This window comes from Dreissena polymorpha, chromosome 10, assembly GCF_020536995.1.
Source record: "Dreissena polymorpha isolate Duluth1 chromosome 10, UMN_Dpol_1.0, whole genome shotgun sequence".
Taxonomy (NCBI): Eukaryota; Metazoa; Mollusca; class Bivalvia; order Myida; family Dreissenidae; genus Dreissena; species Dreissena polymorpha.
The window spans coordinates 13,400,042-13,424,757 of NC_068364.1; the positions used below are offsets into that span (position 1 = coordinate 13,400,042).

Below are 24,716 nucleotides of genomic sequence, written 5' to 3' on the forward strand. Positions count from 1 at the left end.
GGCAAGTCTGTCCCAAGTTGATATGAATATATGGGACACTATATTTCCCAGCACAGGTATGTGCTTATGACTATATCACTTTATCACACATCTCTACCAGGAAACATGGAAATTTTCTTTTAAGACAAAGTCTATCCCTAATTGATATAAATATATGGAACACTATATCTCCCAGCACAGACATGTGCTAATGCCTATATCACATTATCACACATCAGTTCCTGGAAACATGAAAATGTTCCTATAAGACAAAGTCTATCCCAAATTGATATGAATTAATGGAACACTATATCTCCCAGCACAGGCATGTGCTAATGACTATATCACATTATCACACATCAGTACCAGGAAACATGGAAATGTTCCTATAAGGCAAGTCTGTCCTAAGTTGATATGAATATATGGGACACTATATTTCCCAGCACAGGTATGTGCTTATGACTATATCACTTTATCACACATCTCTACCAGGAAACATGGAAATTTTCTTTTAAGACAAAGTCTATCCCTAATTGATATGAATATATGGAACACTATATCTCCCAGCACAGACATGTGCTAATGACTATATCACATTATCACACATCTGTACCAGGAAACATGGAATGTTCCTTAAAGACAAGCATGTCCAAAATTGATATGAATATTTGGAACACTATATCTCCCAGCACAGACATGTGCTAATGACTATATCACATTATCACACATCAGTACCAGGAAACATGGAAATGTTCCTATAAGATGAGTCTATCCCAAATTGATGTAAATACGAGTTATTTTTATGTTGTATCCAATCATATGGTTGATTTTCTTTGTTTGCTCCAAACATGTTTCTGATTTAAATTTATTTTACATAATAGAGTCGTTTAATGAACAATACCCATATGTGCATTATAATTTGGAATGGATTTATAATAAATATAGCATGAATTTAGAAATTGTGTTGATGCAGTTGGCAGTTAATTCTCGTTAGGCATGAAATTTAATTTCACAGCATTTGTATAAGTACAATGTTTCTTTGTTAATTGTATTGTTTGATATTTTAAAATCATGTTTAGTTATTTAAGATCAACACACATACCCTTTGAAGTTATGTTTTTAAGCCTCCCTGCTGTATTTGTCACAAATCATGTAGAGACAGTAGAGATATTTGCCTTCAATTCAGTTTGTAATCATAAGTTTCTACACTTGTTGTTGGTCCCTTAAGGAGAGCTTCCCTTTATATACAAAGCCCCCTTCCTGTTCTGATTCACACCTTCCTCAATCTTCATGTCATCTGACAATTAACAGGATTGGTAGCAGTGTTTCCAGTTCTCAACTGCAATTAAATGGAGTTAACAGTACTAGCAATGGGAAGTAATTATGTCAGTTAATTAGAAGTTAGTTGACTTGTTAAAATGATAATGTGTGAAATCAGACATTTAATTATTGGAAATGTTTATGTACCTTGCAACTGTTAACTGAATGTTTTTAATAAGTTTACTTTCATTATATTTTATTATTGCTGATTTGTTTTCTGAAACATAAAAAAAAAATTTACATGTCACAAAGTAAGATTTAACATTAATCTTAGCTTAAGGTATTCTCATATCCATGATATTATTTGTACAGTCCAAATGTACACTCAGCTTAGATTTTATGAACATTTTCTTTGCAGACTCTGTCAGGAAAGCTGAAAAAGCTAACAGAAAATCTTCTTGGCAGTTCAAAAGAAGGCAAAGGTGACACACATTTTTTGTTGTTTGTATTTTATCTATAATTATTAGATTATTATGCATCCCGACAATAATATAATACAATTATTGTATCATACTCTTAGGGATCTTTTAATTATGGACTAATATTGATACATATTGAGTTATGAAAATTATATTGGAATTCCTAAATACTCTGTGCTTATTATGATGATTTTTTAAAAGAGGAGGAGGAGGAGTAGGGTGAGTAGGTGGAAGATCATTAGAAAGGACGTCTATGGTGGTGTTAATCGATAATGATAATGCTTGAGTGTGTGATGACACATTTTACAAAGTGATGGTAGTGAGGTGGTGGTGATGAAGAAGAAGAAGAAGAAGATGATGATGATGATGATGATGATGATGATGATGATGATGATGATGATGATGATGATAAAGTGTATGAATACGATGACGATGTTTTAAAAAGTGTTGCGAGGATAATGATGATGATAATCATAATGATAAGGCTGATGATACTGATGTTGTTGTTGGCTAGATGCTGGTGGCCAGTTTGGGGAGGTGGAGGCGGTGCTGCTGGTGATTGTGCAGCTGTGTCAGAGAAACTCTAACAAGATGGACGAGCCATCAAGAGAGGTTAGTGAAAAAAGATTGTTGTACTCTCACCATAGTCACAGTTGGGTAAGAAAGTATACACCAGAATATTGTACTTTCACCATAGTCACAGTTGGGTGAGAAAGTATACACCAGAATATTGTACTTTCACCATAGTCACAGTTGGGTGAGAAAGTATACACCAGAATATTGTACTTTCACCATAGTCACAGTTGGGTGAGAGTGCATACACCATAATGTTGTACTGTAACCACATGTAACAGTTTGGTGAGAGACTATACACCAGAATCGTGTACTGTTACCACCTGTAACAGTTGGGCGAGAGACTATACACCAGAATCGTGTACTGTAACCACCTGTAACAGTAGGGTGAGAGACTATACACCAGAATCGTGTACTGTAACCACCTGTTACAGTTGGGTGAGAGACTATACACCAGAATCGTGTACTGTAACCACCTGTACCAGTTGGGTGAGAGACTATACACCAGAATCGTGTACTGTAACCACCTGTAACAGTTGGGTGAGAGACTATACACCAGAATCGTGTACTGTAACCACCTGTAACAGTTGGGTGAGAGACTATACACCAGAATCGTATACTGTAACCACCTGTAACAGTTGGGTGAGAGACTATACACCAGAATTGTGTACTGTAACCACCTGTAACAGTTGGGTGAGAGACTATACACTAGAATCGTGTACTGTAACCACCTGTAACAGTTGGGTGAGAGACTATACACCAGAATCTTGTACTGTAACCACCTGTAACAGTTGGGTGAGAGACAATACACCAGAATCGTGTACTGTAACCACCTGTAACAGTTGGGTGAGAGACTACTGTAAACGTATAGAAATTCGTTGGTATGAAATTTCGTGGTTTAATAAAAAAACAACTAATTCGTTGACACGTAATTTCGTGGATTTAAAATTTTTGGGGAAGACTGACCGTCATAATAATTGAACTTTTATTGTAACAACCAGAGTAATAACAAAGTATAATCTTCTTATCTGTGTTTTCATCAAGACTTGAGGTTAATTTGCACTGAAGCATGAAAGTGTTGCCGATAATAGTCGATAAGAGCGATAAAGCGGTGCACTTGTGGGTCCCCGCTCGCTAATTGCCATCAATGTTGTTTGACAATATTTGCTTTTCTCATCACAATCGGTCCCCTAGTAGTAACAATTTAGTATCACGGTGTGATAACCGTTATGTCTCTTTTAACTTTAATTGACATGTGATAATCTGCAAACTGTTAATTTGAAAAAGAACAATTGTTGACGTACAGTTTAAATACCGTGCTTGATTTAAAAAGAATTATTACCCAAACACTTATCAAGAAAACAACATATTGTATTAACTAGCATATCAAAATCAAACAATCTCACTTTCAAAATACTACTTAAGTGAAGTAACTATTACAGAAATCAAATATCTCTGATAACCGACAACAAAAGAAAATGTCAGTAATGACATTCGGAAATGACCGATTTCAGATTAAAAATGTATAAATTATCGTTGGTACTTGAATTCGTGGCTCAGCGGACCAACGAAATCCACGAAAATTCGTACCACACGAAATTTAATGGTTTTACAGTATACACCAGAATCGTGTACTGTAACTACCTGTAACAGTTATTGGATGGTCTTCCAGAGAGGTTGTGTACTGTAACCACCTGTAACAGTTCTCGGATTGTCTCCCAGAGAGGTTGTGTACTCTAACCACCTGTAACAGTTATTGGATGGTCTCCCAGAGAGGTTGTATTGGATGGTCTCCCTGAGAGGTTGTGTACTGTAACCACCTGTAACAGTTCTTGGATGGTCTCCCTGAGAGGTTGTGTACTGTAACCACCTGTAACAGTTCTTGGATGGTCTCCCTGAGAGGTTGTGTACTGTAACCACCTGTAACAGTTATTGGATGGTCTCCCAGAGAGGTTGTGTACTGTAACCACCTGTAACAGTTATTGGATGGTCTCCCAGAGAGGTTGTGTACTGTAACCACCTGTAACAGTTATAGGATGGTCTTCCAGAGAGGTTGTGTACTGTAACCACCTGTAACAGTTATAGGATGGTCTTCCAGAGAGGTTGTGTACTGTAACCACTTGTAACAGTTATAGGATGGTCTCCCAGAGAGGTTGTGTACTGTAACCACCTGTAACAGTTATAGGATGGTCTCCTAGAGAGGTTGTGTACTGTAACCACCTGTAACAGTTATTGGATGGTCTCCCAGAGAGGTTGTGTACTGTAACCACCTGTAACAGTTATAGGTTGGTCTCCCAGAGAGGTTGTGTACTGTAACCACCTGTAACAGTTATTGGATGGTCTCCCAGAGAGGTTGTGTACTGTAACCACCTGTAACAGTTATTGGATGGTCTCCCAGAGAGGTTGTGTACTGTAACCACCTGTAACAGTTATTGGATGGTCTCCCAGAGAGGTTGTGTACTGTAACCACCTGTAACAGTTATTGGATGGTCTCCCAGAGAGGTTGTGTACTGTAACCACCTGTAACAGTTATTGGATGGTCTCCTAGAGAGGTTGTGTACTGTAACCACCTGTAACAGTTATTGGATGGTCTCCCAGAGAGGTTGTGTACTGTAACCACCTGTAACAGTTATAGGATGGTCTCCCAAAGAGGTCCGTAAAGGAGCCTCCTTCTGGGTAAACTAGGCCTACGGCATGTGGGTCGATATGCATCCAATAATAGCCTGTGCAGAATAGCCTGTGCAGTCCCAACAGGCTTACCAGGGAGAACACTTCCCACCTATAATTAAGAAAATACCAAATACAAAATTCATAAAAGCGTAAAACTGTCGTCCCTGATTAGCCTGTGTGGACTCGCAAACACTCAAAATAAATCAAAGCTAAGATTGTGATTACTCAAAAAGTGCATAAGGTATCTCAAGAAACTTTGTATACACATTTAGTTATAACTCTTTTCATATGTCTGTCTGGCAATCCCTTTCTCTGTGTGTCCATCCAAATGTCTTTTAATCTCCAAAATGACTTGAGAAGTACATGAGATATGATCACAAAACTTGAGATACATGTATACATTAACAGTGGGGACAGAATTATGCATGATTTATGAAAGGCCCTTAACTTCAGTAGAAGTCAAATTTTTAGGTGACTGTGTCTTACTTTTTTTCACTTAATACTACTATAAATCTAAAATGTACATAATATAGTAATGAAAATTGGCCTACAAATGAAGAGCTATGGGAGGTATATGCACAACATTGCTTTTTTATATGTCTGGTGAATATTAGAAAACCCAGAAATTGAACCTTGGATTTATTACTAAGCATTACAAATGTACATGTAAAGGGAAATATGACATTTGTGTTACATGGGCTGGTTTTTAAAAGCATATCTAGGCAATAAAGAGATGGGAAAGACCTATGACCTAAAAACTAAGAAGCGATGTCGGCATCAACAGGCCATAGGTGCCCAAAAAGAACCCAAGAATTCTGTCTTAAAAGACTGGTAACATTTTCTTCGCAGAAAAAATTGACACTTTGATACTATTGACCATAAAAATTCAGTTGTATGTGTGATAATTGAGACGGTGTATTTTGGTATTTCAGGCCCTGTGGTTTTCTCTTATGCCCTGATGTTTTTGTTGGTATTTCATGCCCTGTGGTTTCGTCTGTTGGATGCCTTGATGTTATTTTTGGTATTTTAGGCCCTGTGGTTTCCCCTGTTGGATGCCTTGATGTTCCCACAGAGACGGATAAAGGATATCGACAACAAGGATATACTCACTGGTACAATGACTTCCTCAACTCATTACATTTGAGCCTTGGTATGGAAAAACAGGCCTTATTTCATGTGACTAGTGTCATCCCATATAAGCCTTTGCAGACCAACACATGCTTATCAGGGACAACACTTTCTGCCTAAACAGGATTTTTGTTACAATGAGACGTCCTTCCAACAAAAAAAGCCTCAAAAACGGAAAGTGTTGTCCTTGATTAGCCTGCGCATTCTGCACTGGCAAATCTGGGGCAACAGTTAAGGCTCATGCACTAAACCTGTTTTTTCAAGGCAGGGGCAGCTGTATGAGAATCACCGTCCTGTAAGTGTGTCGAATCATCCCAAAACAAATCTGAACATGCATAGAATGATTTAGAAATAACTTGGCTCAAATTTTAACCCATTCCGCATGCAAGAACCATGTGGCTACCACCTTCAAGGTCAAAAGTTGAGGCCAAGGGTCACATTGCAGAACTGTATTGTTAAATTGGGCTTTTCTGCTCTATATCGATACTTAAAATTTCTTAGAATAACATGGCAAAAATATTTATTTTATGACATGTTGTTTTGACAGTAAGAACCACAAAGGTTTAAGGCAAGGTCAATGGCAAGCTTTGAAGTTAAAACGAAGACTTTATTATCATAAAAGTGCAGGTCTGCTCTATAACTTGATCATGCATGAAAGGATTTTAAAATAACTTGGCACAAATGTTCGCCACATGAGATGGAGTGGTAAGCGGTAGACCCTCCTCATTGAACTCAAGGACAAGGTAAGGAGACAGCTCTTTGCTGAAATCGAGTCCGTCTCTCCCTTAATCCATCTATTGAAGGATTTTAAGATAACTTGGCACAAATGTTGACCTTAATGAGACAGTGTGATGTGTGTAAGAATTACATGGCTACTTTTAAGGTCCAAAGCAAAGAATGAGATTAAATGTTAAAATTTAGCAATTATTTAAAATAGAGCTTTTACTTACTTCACCATGCAAAAAATCAATTCAAAATAACTATTACAATTGCAAATTTATAAGTTAATGTGTGGAACACAATAACCTTGTGACTGCCTACAAGATAAAATTCATACTAATAGATTGATTTTAATCTAAAGCAGTTTTTTTTAGAAGTAAAGTTTGTCTTTTTCTTTATGTATCTTTACAATGAATTGAAGTACTTTAATTAATTCACAAAAACATGGCACAAACTATGGAAAATCTTTTGTCATGCGCAAAAATAACACATTGATACCTTTAAGATCTTACTTGGAGGTACAAATCTAACTGCAGCATTGATTTTCAAGATTATATATCTTTATCAAAGTGGTATGTGGTTGTTTAGTCACTGTCAGTGAGAGATCTAGTGTGAGTTTTTCTACTCATCTAGTCCTTGTCGTAATGCTCTGGGGGTTTTGTGCTGTGTTTAATCTAGTAATTAAAATGCTGTTGAATAAACTTTGCTATGTTCGAATTAAAAGTCACACATGGAGTTCAAAGGTCAAATCATGTCTGGAATTTTGTATGCTCTGGGAGAATTGAGTTTGATTTGCCAAGATTTTAATTGTTTTCACCCAAAAAACAAGTGTCTGGTTATTTATAATTTTAGGTCAAACTGAAATAAATAACATAATAAAACCAAAAGTAAATAATTAAGTGCAACAAAATGAGCCTATTTCTGGCAAAAGATGGCTTAATGCATGTGCATAAAGTGTGGCCCCAGATCAGCCTGTGCAGTCTGCAAATCCTTAACTGGATTTTCGCAAACAACAGACTTTCTTTTAACGAAAATACCATTAAAGTTTTTACCCTGACTGCTCAGGCATAACACTTTACGCACATAAATTATGACAAGTTTTCCTGTGACGAGGCTCAGATAAAAGGATTTCTATGAACTCATTGAACCCTTTACCGCTTAGATAAGTATTTTTACGCATTTGTAGTCCCCTTGAAAGTTCAATTTAACGAAAGACCTGTCTTACTAGATTCAAGTTTTAAAGGCTTCATTTCTAACCCTCAGATACTGATGAGCAGCAAATAGCATAAAACCTGAACAGACTGCGAGTTGCTCGCAGGCTGTTCTGGTTTTATGCTGTTTGCACAAAGCCATTTTCAAGTGGGAAAGGTTTAAATTGTTGTTCGTGTGCAGCGTTCAAGCAGCTGACCCACCACGTGCTGAACAACATGATGGGTCACATCGCCCTTCCGGCCATCCTGCACAAGATCATGCAGGACCCGGCCTACAACTCCGGCAAGTTTGGAGAGATACGGGAACTCATACTGGGCATGCTGGAGACTTACAACTATGAGCAAGTAAATGTGTATAGAACATGTTTGCTGGAGACTTACAACTATGAGCAGGTAAAGGTGTATAGAACATGTTTGCTGGAGACTACCAACTATGAGCAGGTAAATGTGTATAGAACATGTTTGCTGGAGACCTACAACTATGAGCAGGCAAATTTGTATAGAACATGTTTGCTGGAGACATACAACTATGAGCAGGTAACTGTGTATAGAACATGTTTGCTGGAGACTTACAACTGTGAGCAGGTAACTGTGTATATGAGATGATTGCTGGAGACATACAACTATGAGCAGGTAAATGTGTATAGAACATGTTTGCTGGAGACCTACAACTATGAGCAGGTAAATATGTATAGGAGATGTTTACTGGAGACTTACAACTATGAGCAGGTAAATGTGTATTGAACATATTTGCTGGAAACATACAACTATGAGCAGGTAAAGTTGTATGGGAGATGTTTGCTGGAGACCTACAACTATGAGCAAGTAAATGTGTATAGAACATGTTTGCTGGAGACATACAACTATGAGCAGGTAAATGTGTATAGAACATGTTTGTTGGAGACTTACAACTTTGAGCAGGTAAATGTGTATAGAACATGTTTGATGGAGACTTACAACTATGAGCAGGTAAATGTGTATAGAACATGTTTGCTGGAGACTTACAACTATGAGCAGGTAAATGTGTATAGAACATGTTTATTGGAGACTTACAACTATAAGCAGGTAAAGGTTTATAGGAGATGTTTACTGGAGACTTACAACTATGAGCAGGTACCTGTGTATATAACATGTTTACTGGAGACTTACAACTATGAGCAGGTTAAGGTGTATAGGAGATGTTTACTGGAGACTTACAACTATGAGCAGGTAAAGGTGTATAGAACATGTGTATTGATAACATTATCAAATATTTAATTGATATAAGTTTGTTACCATTCTTACTAAATTTGAGATGGAATATTCTGACTTTATTTTTAAAATGAAAAAGGATGATGCACATCAGATGCCTTCAAAATACATTTGTAAGCTATGGCCCTTTTGACTTGAAAATAAGCACACTTTTGTGTCTGGGGCAACATCCTGGAACTGCTTGGGCAGATTTCATTAAAACTTGGTATGAGTGTATATATGGATAAGAGGATGATGCATGTCAAATTGCAATGCAAACAATATGCCAATAATGGCTTACTTGAAAATACCCTTTTTAAAATGGATTTTTTCTGTCTTGTGCTGCATCTTCAAGACCATATGAGCAACTGCCATGACACCACAGCTGTACTCAATCAACTGGGGGCTGGGTCACATGCAAGACCCATTACCCTGGAGGCAAGGTCAAGGTTTCACATTGACCTTTACCATCTCAAATTTGATGAATTATTCATAATTTAGCCATGACTTAACTGTGCATCAAAGGATTCTGTGTAAAGTATCTGCAATTGTTCTCCCTTATCGGGCTGTGTGTCACATGTCAGACTCAGGTCTCCAGGAACAAGACATGATCACACACTGAGGTCAAATGTTACCAATTTTGATTACATATTCCTTATTTTGTTGGAATTCTACCATAAATCAAGGCAGTGAGGAACATGCAAGACCCTTATCCCGATGGCAAAGGTCAAGGTCACACAAATTCTGTTGCACTCTGCCTTTTGATAGAAGAGCTATCTTCATTTTTATATTCACAAACTTGTTTTTTAAGCTTTTTTCTGTAGATTGAATTTAAACTTGATGGCAAGTATATACACAGATAGCTGAATTAGGCATAACAATTTTCCTTAAAACCCATCTTTTAATAACACCACCTCGTAATAGCATCTTGTTTTACTTAAAATAATTCTACTTCATTAACCAGGTTTTCCGAAGGAAAAAACTGGTTATTAGATTGGCGAATGCGGGCGGGCTGGCTGGCTGGCTGGCGGGCTGGCTGGCTGGCGGGCTGGCGGAATAAGCTTGTCCGGGCCATAACTATGTCGTTCATTGTCAGATTTTAAAATCATTTGGCACATTTGTTCACCATCATTGGACGGTGTGTCGCGCGAAATAATTACGTCGATATCTCCAAGGTCAAGGTCACACTTTGAGTTCAAAGGTCAAAAATGGCCATAAATGAGCTTGTCCGAGCCATAACTATGTCGTTCATCGTCAGATTTTAAAATCATTTGGCACATTTGTTCACCATCATTGGACGGTGTGTCGCGCGAAATAATTACGTCGATATCTCCAAGGTCAAGGTCACACTTTGAGTTCAAAGGTCAAAAATGGCCATAAATGAGCTTGTCCTGGCCATAACTATGTCATTCATTGTGAGATTTTAAAATCATTTGGCACATTTGTTCACCATCATGGGACGGTGTGTCCCACGAAAAAATCACGTCAATATCTCCAATGTCAAGGTCGCCACGACTAAAAATAGATTTAAAAAAAAAAAAAATTACAAAGGGGGTTAATTTTTTTTTGTCATTTCAAAAGTTCAGTTTGAGTTTTCTCCCTTTATCAGATTTTTTTTTCACAATGAAAACCTGGTTTTGTGACAATTTTGTCCCTTGTTTTCAGATTGTTTTAATGCAGAGCTTTATTTAAGCAAACAAAATCTATTTGTTGTGGGATATCAATTCAAGGAATGTGCTTGTTTTCATTGTTTATTGGACATTTTTGTTGTCCTGCCTTTCAGACGTTAATGATCACATGCAAGAACTTGTTGAACCATGACATCCACCAGAACCTGCGCAGTCTGACGACCATCGCCACCAAGGGCTACATCCCCAGGGGAGACCAGTGCAGGATCTGCGTGAAGAAGTTCATCCACCCGCAGGACACGGACCTCGTCATAGTGTTCAGGTAGCCATCACAGCTAGAATACAAGTAATAAATGTTATTATGCCCCCCTTCGAAGAAGAGGGGGTATATTGCTTTGCACATGTCGGTCTGTTGGACCGTCCACCAGATGGTTTCGGGATGATAACTCAAGAACGCTTAGGCCTAGGATCATGAAACTTCATAGGTACATTGATCATGACTCGCAGATGACCCCTATTGATTTTGAGGTCACTAGGTCAAAGGTCAAGGTCACTGTGACCGGAAATAATAAAATGGTTTCCGGATGATAATTCAAGAACACTTATGCCTATAATCATGAAACTTGATAGGTAGATTGACCATGACTCGCAGATGACCCCTATTGATTTTGAGGTCACTAGGTCAAAGGTCAAGGTCACGGTGACCCGAAATATTAAAATGGTTTCCGGATGATAAGTCAAGAACGCATATGCCTAGGATCATGAAACTTGATGGGTAGATTGATCATGACTCGCAGATGACCCCTATTGATTTTCAGGTCACTAGGTCAAAGGTCAAGGTCACGGTGACACGAAATAGTAAAATGGTTTCCGGATGATAACTCAAGAACGCTTATGCCTAGGATCATGAAACTTGATTGGTAGATTGACCATGACTCGCAGATGACCCCTATAGATTTTGAGGTCACTAGGTCAAAGGTCAAGGTCACGGTGACCCGAAATATTAAAATGGTTTCCGGATGATAAGTCAAGAACACTTATGCCTAGGATCATGAAACTTGATAGATAGATTGATCATGACTCGCAGATGACCCCTATAGATTTTCAGGTCACAAGGTCAAAGGTCAAGGTCACGGTGACCAGAAATAGTAAAATAGTTTCCGGATGATAACTCAAGAACGCTTATGCCTAGGATCATGAAACTTGATAGGTAGTTTGATCATGACTGGCAGATGACCCCTATTGATTTTCAGGTCACTAGATCAAAGGTCAAGGTCACAGTGACCCGAAATAGTAAAATGGTTTCCGGATGATAACTCAAGAACGCTTATGCCTAGGATCATGAAACTTCATAAGTACATTGATCATGACTGGCAGATTACTCCTATTGATTTTCAGGTCACTAGGTCAAAGGTCAAGGTCACAGTGACAAAAACATATTTACAAAATGTCTGTCACTACAACTGAGAGCCCATATGGGGGGCATGCATGTTTTACAAACAGCCCTTGTTATTTTAGATTTCATAGAATCAGGCTTATTGATTTTTGACAAATGTTTTATACTTTCCTGGTCATTTGCATGATTCTCTTAGAGAATTTTCCATAATAAATCCCTGAAAATTTAATTTGGGGTGGGGGGGGAATACTTGAACCACCCTGTCGGTGGGTGGGTCTGTTAGATTGTCACACTGCGCATGTGTACTTTGTGTAGTGAACAACATGTCTTACAGTTTCCTGTCTATCATCATGAAACTTCATAGTTATCTCATTGATTATCAGAGGCGTATTTAGGTGGGGGGCTAGGGGGCTAAAGCCCCCCCAGCTGGCTGGCTAGACACGATTTTTAATAAAAATGAGCCCCTTACAGTTTCAATCCACTTGTGTATTTCCTGTCATATGTCCCTAAATAAGCCATTAACAGCTGTCGATTTGTGTGATTAGCCCCCAGGCATGTGTACAGACGATCTAACCTTTGTCAGCTAAACTGCACGCTTCACTGACTGTAAGTGATAAACTGCGCTATTTGATTGGCTGAAGAAGATACATTCAACTAATGAAATTCATCCATACATTTAGCTATAGATAAATGTTTACAACTGGCTGCCGCATGAGACTTGTGAAAAACAATATTTCAATTTGTGGCAATTAAAGAGTTTAGACGAACACAATGGACAATCATAATTATTTTTTCAGTAATTTCTTTGATGAATTTAACTGGTATTAGCTCTTTAGAGTGATAGTCCTTTTGAGTAACAAGTTTTAGCCAGTGAAATTCAACTGCACACTTAATGAATGGCAATTATTTTTTTGTTTTGTTTTGGTTTGTTTACAAATCGGGCTAACTGCTTTGATGTTCATCCATAGTTTTTATGAAGAATTACTTTGCTATATGAAACTATATCATTTTCTTAAAGCGTGACAACATCGAGGCAGCAACACACGAATTAAACTACACAAGAAACCTAACGACTCCCTTTGTTGACACTTTTGTGAACGAAATGGACACCCAATTCAGTGATTTGCAGCCTAAGGCAGCCATGGGATTGAAATTTATACCTGAACAAATGTGCTCCTCTCCTGTCAGTGCTAGTGACCTTGAATGGTTCAATCAGGATCTCCCTTCCCTGCAGTCCCTCCCTGCCGAGTTGCACTTTATATGGCAGGCTAGGTGGAATGGTGTACCCAACCCACCTACTTCCCTTCAGGGCTCTGTTGCACATTGTGACTCCCAGCTGTACCCCATCATTTACACTGTTTTGTCCATATCATGTGTGTTCCCTGTCACATCATGCGAGTGTGAAAGGAGTATCAGTGCCCAAGGACTTGTTAAGACAAAACTAAGATCATCAATGGGTCAGGACAGGTTGTCCGCTGTGTGCCTGCTTTCCATTCATAGGGACATGGACATAAACATTTTAATGTTGTACCTAAGTTGACGTAGTAGGATATCCAACATGGTTAAATAGGATATCCACCCATCTAACTGAGTTAAAAAAGTTATGGATAAAGATCATGTCTCCCACCACTTAAGTGGTTTGAGAGACATTTGATTTACCCCTGTGTGTATGTCTGTCTGTGTGTCTGTCACACTTGATGTGTGAACTCAAGTTCTTATTTGTTTTACATGCACTTTTATCATGCAAAATGCTGATTAGATAGCAAGAAATCGCATCATTTCAAGGTGCCATTTTAAAAAAATCAACAACGAAAGGGGACACCCCTCCTGCACCCTCCCCTGTTAAGCCCCCCCTCTTAACATTTTCTGGATACGCCTCTGTTAAATATTATCTAGAGGTTCAAAACCTTATTTACATGTAGGTCCTAATATTATTTTTTGACTTATGTGCCCTTGATTTTACACAAATAAGAAAATTCTTACATGATTTTACATGTGTACTTTGTCTTGTGAACTTGTCTCTCAGTTTTCTGCCCATCAACTTAAATCTTTATAGATATGTTTGTAATACTATGTAGATGTGCACATTTTTTGTGTGTATTTGGAGATTTCTTTTCGAAGTTATGTTCTCTTAAACTTTAGGCTAAATTTATATACTTACATCCTTGTACATAACATGAGCTTTTTGTTCCCTACCGGTTTGACCGGAGGGGACTTATGGTTTGTGTGTCCGTGTGTCTGTCAGTCTGTGAGTCTGTCACACTTTTCTGGATCCTGCGATAACTTTAAAAGTTCTTAACATTTTTTCATGAAACTTGAAATATGGATAGATGGCAATAAGGACATTATGCACGTCATTTCATTTTGTTCCTACGTTAAAAATTCTGGTTGCTATGGCAACAAATAGACTAGAAATACTGCTGAAAAAAGTGGTTTTCTGGATCCTGCAATAACTTTAAAAGTTCTTCATATTTTTCCATGAAACTTGAAACATGGATAGATGGCAATATGGACATTATGCACGTCATTTCATTTTGTTCCTACGTCAAAAATTCTGAATGCTATGGCAACAAATATAAAAATATTTTTTTTTTTTTTATTTCTGACAATGGTGGAGCCGGTAGGGGACATATATTGCTTGGCAATAGTCTTGTTCTTATTGTCACAAACTTGTCTCTCCATTTTTTGCATGTCAACATGACACTCTATAGTTATGTAGATTAAACAAAGTAGACTGTATGGCAGGATATTCTTTTCAGTAAGGTCCCCTTGAACGTAGGCACATTTTTTTTATAGTTTACTTTATTGTACATTTTTTCTTTGTGTCGCAAAAATTTTCCCGTGTATCAGAATGAAACTGTGTATGAGTGTTGCTTATACAATGTAGAAGCGTAAGAAGTTACTGTAGTTTATGTCGCGCTATATTTGATTTTAGGCACTTGATTCAATTTAACAATATTAAGCTTTATGTCTTTGTGTGTGGGCAATGTGAAGTTTTGCACCTCCTTGAAATGAGTCATTATGGGGTATCTGTGTTCTTCAATGTCTGTTCTAGTTGTTTTGAAAGTATATGAAATATAGATATTGATATGAACTGCAAATAACATTGTCTTTACACCATACATACCTAACTTGCATTTGTTTGGAATTTTGACCACCAGTTGTGGCCACACTTACCACAGCTCCTGCCTGCAGGCTGTTGGATCCCTGCATGTGCTAGGAGGGGAGGACACACCTACCCATTGTCTCTTATTTCAGGTGTGGTCACACATACCACAGTTCATGCCTGCAGGCGGTGGGCTCCCTACATGTGCTGGGAGGGGAGGACACTCATACCTGTTGTTTCTCTATTGCAGGTGTGGCCCCATCTACCTATTATCTCTCCATTGTCTTTCTAATACAGGTGTGGTCACAAGTTCCAATTGTCTCTCTATTACAGATGTGGCCACACTTACCACAGTTCATGCCTGCAGGCGGTGGGCTTCCTACATGTGCTGGGAGGGGAGGACACTCATACCTGTTGTTTCTCTATTGCAGGTGTGGCCCCATCTACCTATTATCTCTCCATTGTCTTTCTAATACAGGTGTGGTCACAAGTACCAATTGTCTCTCTATTACAGATGTGGCCACACTTACCACAGTTCCTGCCTGCAGGCGGTGGGCTCCCTACATGTGCTGGGAGGGGAGGATACATACGCCTGCTACCTGTGCAGCCACACCCAGCGTGGTCAGGTACAGAGCACACGGTTCCACCGCTCCCTCTCCAACCCTATGAGCACACACCAACTAGCTGTGAGGACTGACAAACTCAGAGACGTAAGCTACAACTTATGAAGACCTATTGTAGGGACATTTTTATGTAACAAAATATATTTCCAAGTTTTGTGTCATCGTTTTGTTTAATGGTCTATGTTTAACCTACTTTTTACTAAAATAAAAGATAGGCCCCATTTGCATCTAATGTTATGAATAATCATAAATTTTGTTGTAAAGAGTCTCAATTTGTACATATAAAATAATAAACAATCGCTAGAAAATTAAAAATTAAACTGGAATCACCATAGTTCAATAGACACAAATTCGTGTTAGCTCACACTTTTCAATGTATCACTTTCAAACTTCTATGGATTATTTTGTTATGATATGAAGTTGTTTATGCACCATTGTTATCATCCTGCATTAAGAATTACAGAAGTTATTACCCTTATTCATTTAAGAATTTCCGTATCATTTTTATTGTCCCCTACCGGTAAAACCGGAGGGGACTTATGGTTGCACTCCGTCTGTCTGTCTGTCAGTCAGTCCGTCACACTTTTCTGGATCCTGCGATGACTTTAAAAGTTCTTAATATTTTTTCATGAAACTTGAAACATGGATAGATGGCAATATGGAGATTATGCATTTCTTTTCATTTTGTTCCTATGTCAAAAATTCTGATTGCTATGGTAACAAATATATATAAAAAAAAAAAATTTTTTTTTTTTACTGACAATGGTGGAGTTTCACCGGTAGGGGACCATATTGCTTGGCAATCTCTTGTTATTAATATTTTACTTAATTATAGAAAATATACATCTCTGAAACTACAACTTTCATATGTGTTATATTTGTTATGAAACATTGTATATTGGCTCTGTATTTAGTTTCATTTAACCATGACCTTCAGATCAAAACTGGCCAAAGTGTGGCTTTGTATAGATTTATAGACATGTATAGAAAACTATACAATCTTTTCCTATGAAACCACATGAAGGCCCAAATGTTCAAAAGTTGGTATGTAATATTGTAATGAAGTTCTCTAAAAAGATGTGTGAACAAATGCCCTTGGTGTCAAACTGGCAAAACACCAGGGTGAAATTGTTCACAGTCACAACTTGCTGGATGTTACTATGTAGTGTTGCAGGTAGTTAGTCCAACTGTGTTAGGGCTCTAACACCAGGGTGAAATTGTTCAGTCACAACTTGCTGGATGTTACTATGTAGTGTTGCAGGTAGTACGTCCAACTGTGTTAGGGCTCTAACACCAGGGTGAAATTGTTCAGTGACAACTTGCTGGATGTTACTATGTAGTGTTGCAGGTAGTTAGTCCAACTGTGTTAGGGCTCTAAATGTTTAGGAGATCAAACTTGGCAGAAGTCTGTACATTCAAAGTCCTTCATAGATTTGCTGTCACTGTATATGAGATGCGCTCTGGAAATATACGGCTATATTCTTGTATATAAAGTGTTGTCCCAGATTAGCCTGTGCAGCCTGTTCCAGCTTATCAGGGACGACACTTTCTGCCTGTATGGTAGTTTTTGTTAAAAGGAAGTCTCTTTTCATGTAAAATTCCAGATTAGGTTTTTTCCCAGAGCGAGGCTCATATATATGCCGTTAGACAATTAAGTCCAAGTTGTATGGAGTTATAACAATTGCATGGCTTCCATTAAAGGGTTCCCAGGATCCTGAGCACTTACAGCATGTGGATGCAGTCAGACAGGCCATGAGGACTCCTTCAAGGGTAATCAGTGAATTTATTGTTATTGCATTACCTCACGGTTATATTATACTGTGACGTCAGGACTTAACAAAGCTTTAAAATTATGTTTTAACTCAAATCATCAGAGCTAACATTTCAAAGAAGCGGGGCTTAATTGTATTGCGCCTGCTCATCTGTCAGTCAGTGGACCAAACTGTTTCTGCGCAATATCTAGAAAGCCCTTTTACCTAATATCATGCAAATTGGTGTGATTGTTAACTTTTAGGACAATAAAGGCCTATTTATTTTGAGGTCAACAGGTCAAGGCCACAAGGGCTCTAAACATACAAGTAATTCCCTTATTTCAAAAATAAAGTTCATAAAGGATTGTAACAGAAAATTTATTTCTGTACCATAGCTTATTTGGTTACCGTATCATGAGTATACTTTTATCTATATTATCCAAACTGGAAATCAAAGGTCAAGGTCACAGAGGCATGTAACTTGAAATTTTTATGTGATTATAAGGCGATATCTACCAGGTAGTGAAAACTTTTACATATGATTTTTAACCAGGTTTTCCGAAGGAAAAAACTGGTTATTAGATTGGCGAATGTCGGCAGGTGGGTGGGCTGGCGGGCCATAACTTTGTCGTTCATTATGAGATTTTAAAATCGTTTGGCACATTTGTTCACCATCATTGGACGGTGTGTCGCGCAAAAGGATTACGTTGATATCTCCAAGGTCAAGGTTGCCATGACTAAAAATAGATTGATTTTGAAACAAGGATGGTAACTATGAACAATCAGTAACAATGCAAATTGAGTTGTCTCCCTTTATCAGATTTTTTTTTCAAATTGAAATCAAAGTCGCAACAAGTAAAAAATATTGAATTTGAAACAAGGGGGGTAATAATGCACATTTTGAATTGTCTCCCTTTATCAGACTTTTTTTTTTTAATTGAAAAACTGGTTTTGTGACAATTTTGTACCTTGTTCAAATTGGAATGCTGGATACCAGGAAAAAAAGGCAAGGAAAAGTGGTCAACAGATCAGAGGCAAGGTCACAGGGGTGTGCAATACTTGTATATAATATAAAAATGTTTGTACAAAGGCACATATTGAAAACTTGGCTTCAAGGGGTGGGGAGATACATGGTATATGAATATCTATTATTTAAATCAACAAAACACCATCTGTTTGATGAATTCTACTTTGTTACGTGACTATTTTATTGTTTCAGCTGGGTTTGCTGTCGGAGCTCTCCAAGTCTGGCTCTGCCCGCAGTAAGAACCTCACCTCGAGTGTCTTCCAGCAGGACCGCTTCAAACTGAACCTTGGGGCACCCTGCCTGTTCAGTGCGGCAAAATGACAATTTAAAAAAAATGCCATGGATTCCGAAAGTATTGATTGCATTATATTCAACTAATTGAGATTATAGTGCTGACCAAGAAAAGTGTTTTAAATATGTGTTTGTTTATGAATAATCATCAATTTAAAATCTTTTAATTAAAGAGTTTGTATTGTTTTTCATCAAGCACTTGTCAAATATGCGTTTTACTAAAAAAGCCTGAATCGTCCATTGGTAGTGATTGAGTTTTTTGTTTAATGGTACTGAATATTAATTTTTTTAAGGACAATTTTTTTCAGCAAACTATTTGCTTTATAATCTTTTTAGACTGTTGAAAATAGTATAGTCTTTTAGTAAGCACATGTATTGACATTGGTTAACAATACAAAAATCTCTGAGCATAGAATAGTCTATTTCCCAAACACATTTGTGACATTTTTTCTACAATAGGAAAATCATTGAGCAAATCCCTGTAATATTTGTTGTTGTATTGTTTGTGTTAGATATCTGTTATTACGTTATCATTATTTTATCCTGAACAAAGCGTGCAATATTGTATGTTACAAGACATAAAACTATTTTAATGAGAATGTTGTTTATTATAATTGTAATCTTTATAGGTTATCATTTAACAGTGTATTTATCTGTAGATCCAATAGTCTTACTTTAAAAATGTTTTATGATTCACCAAACACAAATAACCGGTACTCTATACGTCGTCAGGTTTTACATACCTTATTAGTCCCCTATTGTTATACCGGGGTGGACGATCTGTTTACTCATGGTCTGTCCTTCTGTCTGTACAAATCGATTATGCAAAAAATAAAACTACTGAAGCTAGGTTGATGAAACTTGGTATGTGGATTAAGGGCCATGTGTGGAACGTGTATGTTAATTTAGGTTTTACTAAAGACCTAAAGGAAGCATAGCTATAGAAGAGGCAAAATGTCCAAACAAGCTGGATCATGTGATAACTGTGATAAAAGTTAGGTTGATCAAACTCAGTATGTGGATAGAATAGTATACACGGAATTATGCACGTTACATCAGCTGTGTCGTCTGATTAAATTTGTGGTTGCTACGGTTACATGAATGCATCAAAACTGGGGAAGCCTGGATAATACAACAACTCATAGTTGGTGAAATTCGGTATGTGGATATATAGGCCACATGAGGAAGATTAGTCGGAAGACACAAATTGTGGTTGCAATAAGTGCGAACTAAACTTTGAATCTAGGAACAACTCAACAAGTACTTAACGTAGGTTAATGAAACTATTACATGTACCGATCCAAACCAAATGTGTGACAGATACAGATACCCTCGCCTCACATATCTTGACATAAAATGCATGTAACAAACAGGATAAATTATTAAACAGCGTTTATACATTTATTATTCAATTCCTGTAATTACAAAACAATAGTTAATATTAGAAGCATTTGTAATGCTCTTAAAGGGACTTTTTCACATTTTGGTTAATTGACAAAAAAAAATGTTTCAGATTCACAAAATATTGATTATAATAGGCATCTTTTGACGATTTAATAACGTGAAAATTATAAAGCGTTGCAACGCGAATCGATTGAATAATTTGGAGATTTCTTTCGTTGTCGTATTTTGTGAAACTACGAGGATTGCATTATTGCATATATATTGTATAAAATAGAACTCTCTAAAGCAAAGCAAGGATGGCCGAGTGGTTTAAGCGTTAGACTTTTACTCCAGGGGTCAGTGGTTCGAGCCCAGTTGAGGGTAATTTGTTTTCTTTCTTTGATATTATTTTTGTTTTTTTAGCTCGCCTGAGCACAATGTGCTTATGGTGAGCTTTTGTGATCGCTCTTTGTCCGTCGTACGTCGTGGGCCCTTGCCTTGTTAACTCTCTAGAGGCCACATTTATTGTCCATTCTTCATTAAATTTGGTCAGAATATTGGTCTCGATGATATCTTGGATGAGTTTGAAAAGGGTTACGTTTGCTTCATAAACATGGCTGCCAAGGGGCGGGGCATTTTTCCTTATATGGCTATAGTATAATCTTGTTAACACTCTAGAGGCCACTTTTATTGTCTGATCTTCATGAAATTTGGTCAGAAGATTCATCCCAATAATATCTTGGACGAGTTCGAAAATGATGCCGGTTGGTTGAAAAACATGGCCGCCAGGGAGCGGGGCATTTTTTCTTATATGGCTATTGTAAAACCTTGTTAACACTCTAGTCTAGTCTAGTTGTCGTGGTATTTTGTGAAACTACGAGGATTGCATATATATTGTATAAAATAGAACACTCAGAATCAAAGCACAGATGGCCGAGTGGTTTAAGCGTAAGACTTTTACTCCAGGGGTCAGTGGTTCGAGCCCAGTTGAGGGTAACTTTTTTCTTTCTTTGATATTATTTTATTTATTTTTTAGCTCACCTGAGCACAACGTGCTTATGGTGAGCTTTTGTGATCGCTCTTTGTCCGTCGTGCGTCGTGCGCCCTCGACATTTGCCTTGTTAACTCACTAGAGGCCACATTTATTGTCCATTCTTCATGAAATTTGGTCAGAAGATTGGTCTCAATGATATCTTGGATGATTTCGAAAATGGTTACGTTTGCTTGATAAACATGGCTGCCAAGGGGCGGGGCATTTTTCCTTATATGGCTATATATGGCTATAGTAAAATCTTGTTAACACTCTAGGGGCCACTTTTATTGTCTGATCTTCATGAAATTTGGTCAGAAGATTCATCCCAATAATATCTTGGACGTGTTCGAAAATGATGCCGGTTGGTTGAAAAACATGGCCGCCAGGGGGCGGGGCATTTTCTTTATATGGCTATTGTAAAACCTTGTTAACACTCTAGTCTAGTCTAGAGGCCACATTTATTGTCCAATCTTCATGAAATATGGTGAGAAGATTTGTCTTATTGATATCATGGAAGAGTTCAAAAATGATGCCGTTTGATTGAAAAACATGGCCATGTTGGTGGCGGGGCATTTTTCCTAATATGGCTATAGTCAAACTTTGTTAGCACTCTAGAGGTCACATTTATTTTCCGATCATCATGAAACTTGGTCAGAAGATTTATCCCAATGATATCTTGGATGAGTTCGAAAATGGTTTTGGTTGCTTTAAAAAACATTGCCACCAGGGGCGGGGCATTTTTCCTTATATGGCTATAGTAAAATCTTGTTAACACTCGAAAGGCCATACTAAAATGTATCTGATTAATACATACAGGCTAAAATACAAGTTATGGGATTGTTTCAAAGAGCAAAATGAGAAAATAAGCCATTCTATATACATGTACATCAAATTACCGGTGTCCGACCAAAAACCTAAACCCGTACCTTCGCACACCCGCCTATTAAGTTAATTTAGAGGCGGGGGAGGGGGGGGGGGGCAGACAAAAGCTCTATCGCGATTTTATTATCGGGATTGTATGCATACACAACGGGCAAATAAGACCTCAAAAGCTCCGGCATTTAAACCAACATACTAAATGTCCCTCTCGGAATATTAAAAGTACCTTAAGTCTCAACCCGACATTAATACATAGGAAATAAACAGACTGCGCCTGTGCGACTTGCGTTTTTAAGAAACCTTTGATCTCTGGAGTCGCCGTATTTTATACAAGTACATCAACATTGCCTAGCGGACAGAGAACTATGCAACTATATCGATGTATCTAAACGAATTATGTCAAAACAGTAGTTAGTTTTCAGTTTTTAGTTGTAATTTAATCTATATATCTGTCCGCCTGAAGTTTGAATATCGACTAATCTTTTGTCTTTAAGAGGCAAATACATCTGTGTTCTTCATAAAATCCTATGTCATTGGTGCTCATTGGAATCGCATCATTAAGACGATACTAATGCGTAGCCATTAACTTAATAAGATAATTGAAAACTCCCTTTATCTTGAACTCTGCTTATAGGGAGCACTTACTTTTAATCTCGTAGTGGTAGTGCGATTCACCTAACCCTAAATCACTTTATTTGGTTGAGTTAAAAGGTTTTAGGACCGGCATCGCTGCTGATATTTATCTCTAAGTAGCAGTGTTAGCAGAATGATGTTTCATGGCATACTATCTAATATATAAGTACATGGCCTTAGTACCTTCATTAGGACATAATTATACATTCTTTAAATCAACCGTTTCGCTACAAAGAACGTAAGTTAAAATTGTTTAAGTTCGTGTACTATGCGAAGATCCGGCTGTTGGCTGTCTCGAAAACTGGAAAATATATGGTCATAATTATGGACTGTATTCATCGGACATATCGAACTGCGTAATAGAAACTACTTATTAGGCAAGCCGTATTTATCAGGGCGTATGCTCTCACATACAATTTCTGCCATCATAAGAAAATCCTACTTGATTTGGTAGGATTTTATTTTTTCGGCGTCAGCTGTATACGCCAGCTTTTCACCTTAGCCTGACCTTTGTTAGCGTCCAATAGAATTCAAATAAAACTTCCCGCGGCCAAGTACAGATGAATACACTTCATTGACTGCATTGGCTGATTTGATAATACCACTAGAACATTGGAAACATGTCCGCGTCTTTGTAACACTGTTTTACTGCGTGTTCAGCATGAAACAGTTTTATCTCTAATAAAAAGGCTTTATAGATAGAACAGTTTTACACTCAATCTCGACATCAATACAGTTTGTGCGTACATCTTTTATTTTCAGAGGATTTTCAGCGCGAGAACGTTGTGTACTTAAAGGCCATGTTCTCATATTTAGTACTGACTTCCATATTCCTGTCAACATGTTATATGTAAAAGTATAAAGAGCAGTGGAAGCGATGCCTCACTTTAATGTGTTGCATTTCAACCCGCGAGGTATAAGGGGTCAGTTCGCGGTTAGTGTGTTTGAATGTCAGAGTTTATATACAGGTCAGACCTTCTGTGCTGTTCGGAGTTCGCGGTCAGTTATATAATAGTTATATAATAAAGACGCTATAGCGTGAACTAGGTGAACCGGAATTTTCTTTACCACCAGAAAGATGTGAAATGAAGATATCCAGCGATATTATTTTATGGCATGTCAATAATAGATTCTTAATGTGTTTTCAACAATACCATGATAAATATTATTTTTAATTAATTAACAAGAATTATTCCATCATATTTACTAATGTATTATTGCAGCATATTGACTAATGTATTAAGTATGAGCGCGATGATTCTCGATACTGTTAATAATCGAATCAAATACACGTAGCAATTCCCGATAAACCACTCAAACAGGTTTGTTCGAAGAACGCGCGTATACATATTTAAAATATGTACGGAGACTTCGCGTGTGGCCGGTTGACTTTGGTTTTCTTTTTTGTATCTATAGGTTTATGACCAGCAATATGTAATAATGTAAAATAAGCCGCGAAAACTCCGCGTAACATCCCGTACTGCGTTTGATGCAGCTAAAAACTGCACAGAAAAAGATATTAGCTAAACTTGATCTCATTCATTTAAATCTTTACCTTCCATAAACTTCAACCACAATCAACGCCGTATATCTTTTTTAAAGATATTTCTTGTTTGGTTTAAGTATTATAATATGAAAAGTAGTATAATTTTCTTTTACATTTTGAAAATAGTGTAAAAGTTAAGGTTCAAAATAAAATAAAAAATACCTCAATAA

The 24,716-nt window shown here is 37.5% G+C and overlaps 1 protein-coding gene across 3 annotated transcripts in view; it reads left to right on the forward strand.

Annotated features, from left to right (window-relative positions):
- Positions 1–19,671, forward strand: part of LOC127847141 (vacuolar protein sorting-associated protein 8 homolog) — a 98,588-nt gene extending 78,917 nt beyond the window's left edge. Inside the window, exons 33-42 of one of the 3 annotated variants that reach the window (XM_052378817.1) lie at positions 1,658–1,721; positions 2,233–2,330; positions 5,992–6,073; positions 8,202–8,493; positions 8,638–8,749; positions 8,990–9,037; positions 11,034–11,200; positions 15,895–16,090; positions 17,705–17,773; positions 18,974–19,671. In XM_052378817.1, the coding sequence (XP_052234777.1) occupies positions 1,658–1,721; positions 2,233–2,330; positions 5,992–6,073; positions 8,202–8,493; positions 8,638–8,749; positions 8,990–9,037; positions 11,034–11,200; positions 15,895–16,090; positions 17,705–17,773; positions 18,974–19,102 (1,257 nt within the window). In that variant the 3' untranslated portion in view covers positions 19,103–19,671. The remainder of the gene's footprint in view (positions 1–1,657; positions 1,722–2,232; positions 2,331–5,991; positions 6,074–8,201; positions 8,494–8,637; positions 8,750–8,989; positions 9,038–11,033; positions 11,201–15,894; positions 16,091–17,704; positions 17,774–18,973) is intronic. The other 2 variants (XM_052378818.1, XM_052378819.1) reach the window with 2 other exon arrangements.
- The last annotated feature ends 5,045 nt before the right edge of the window (positions 19,672–24,716 follow it).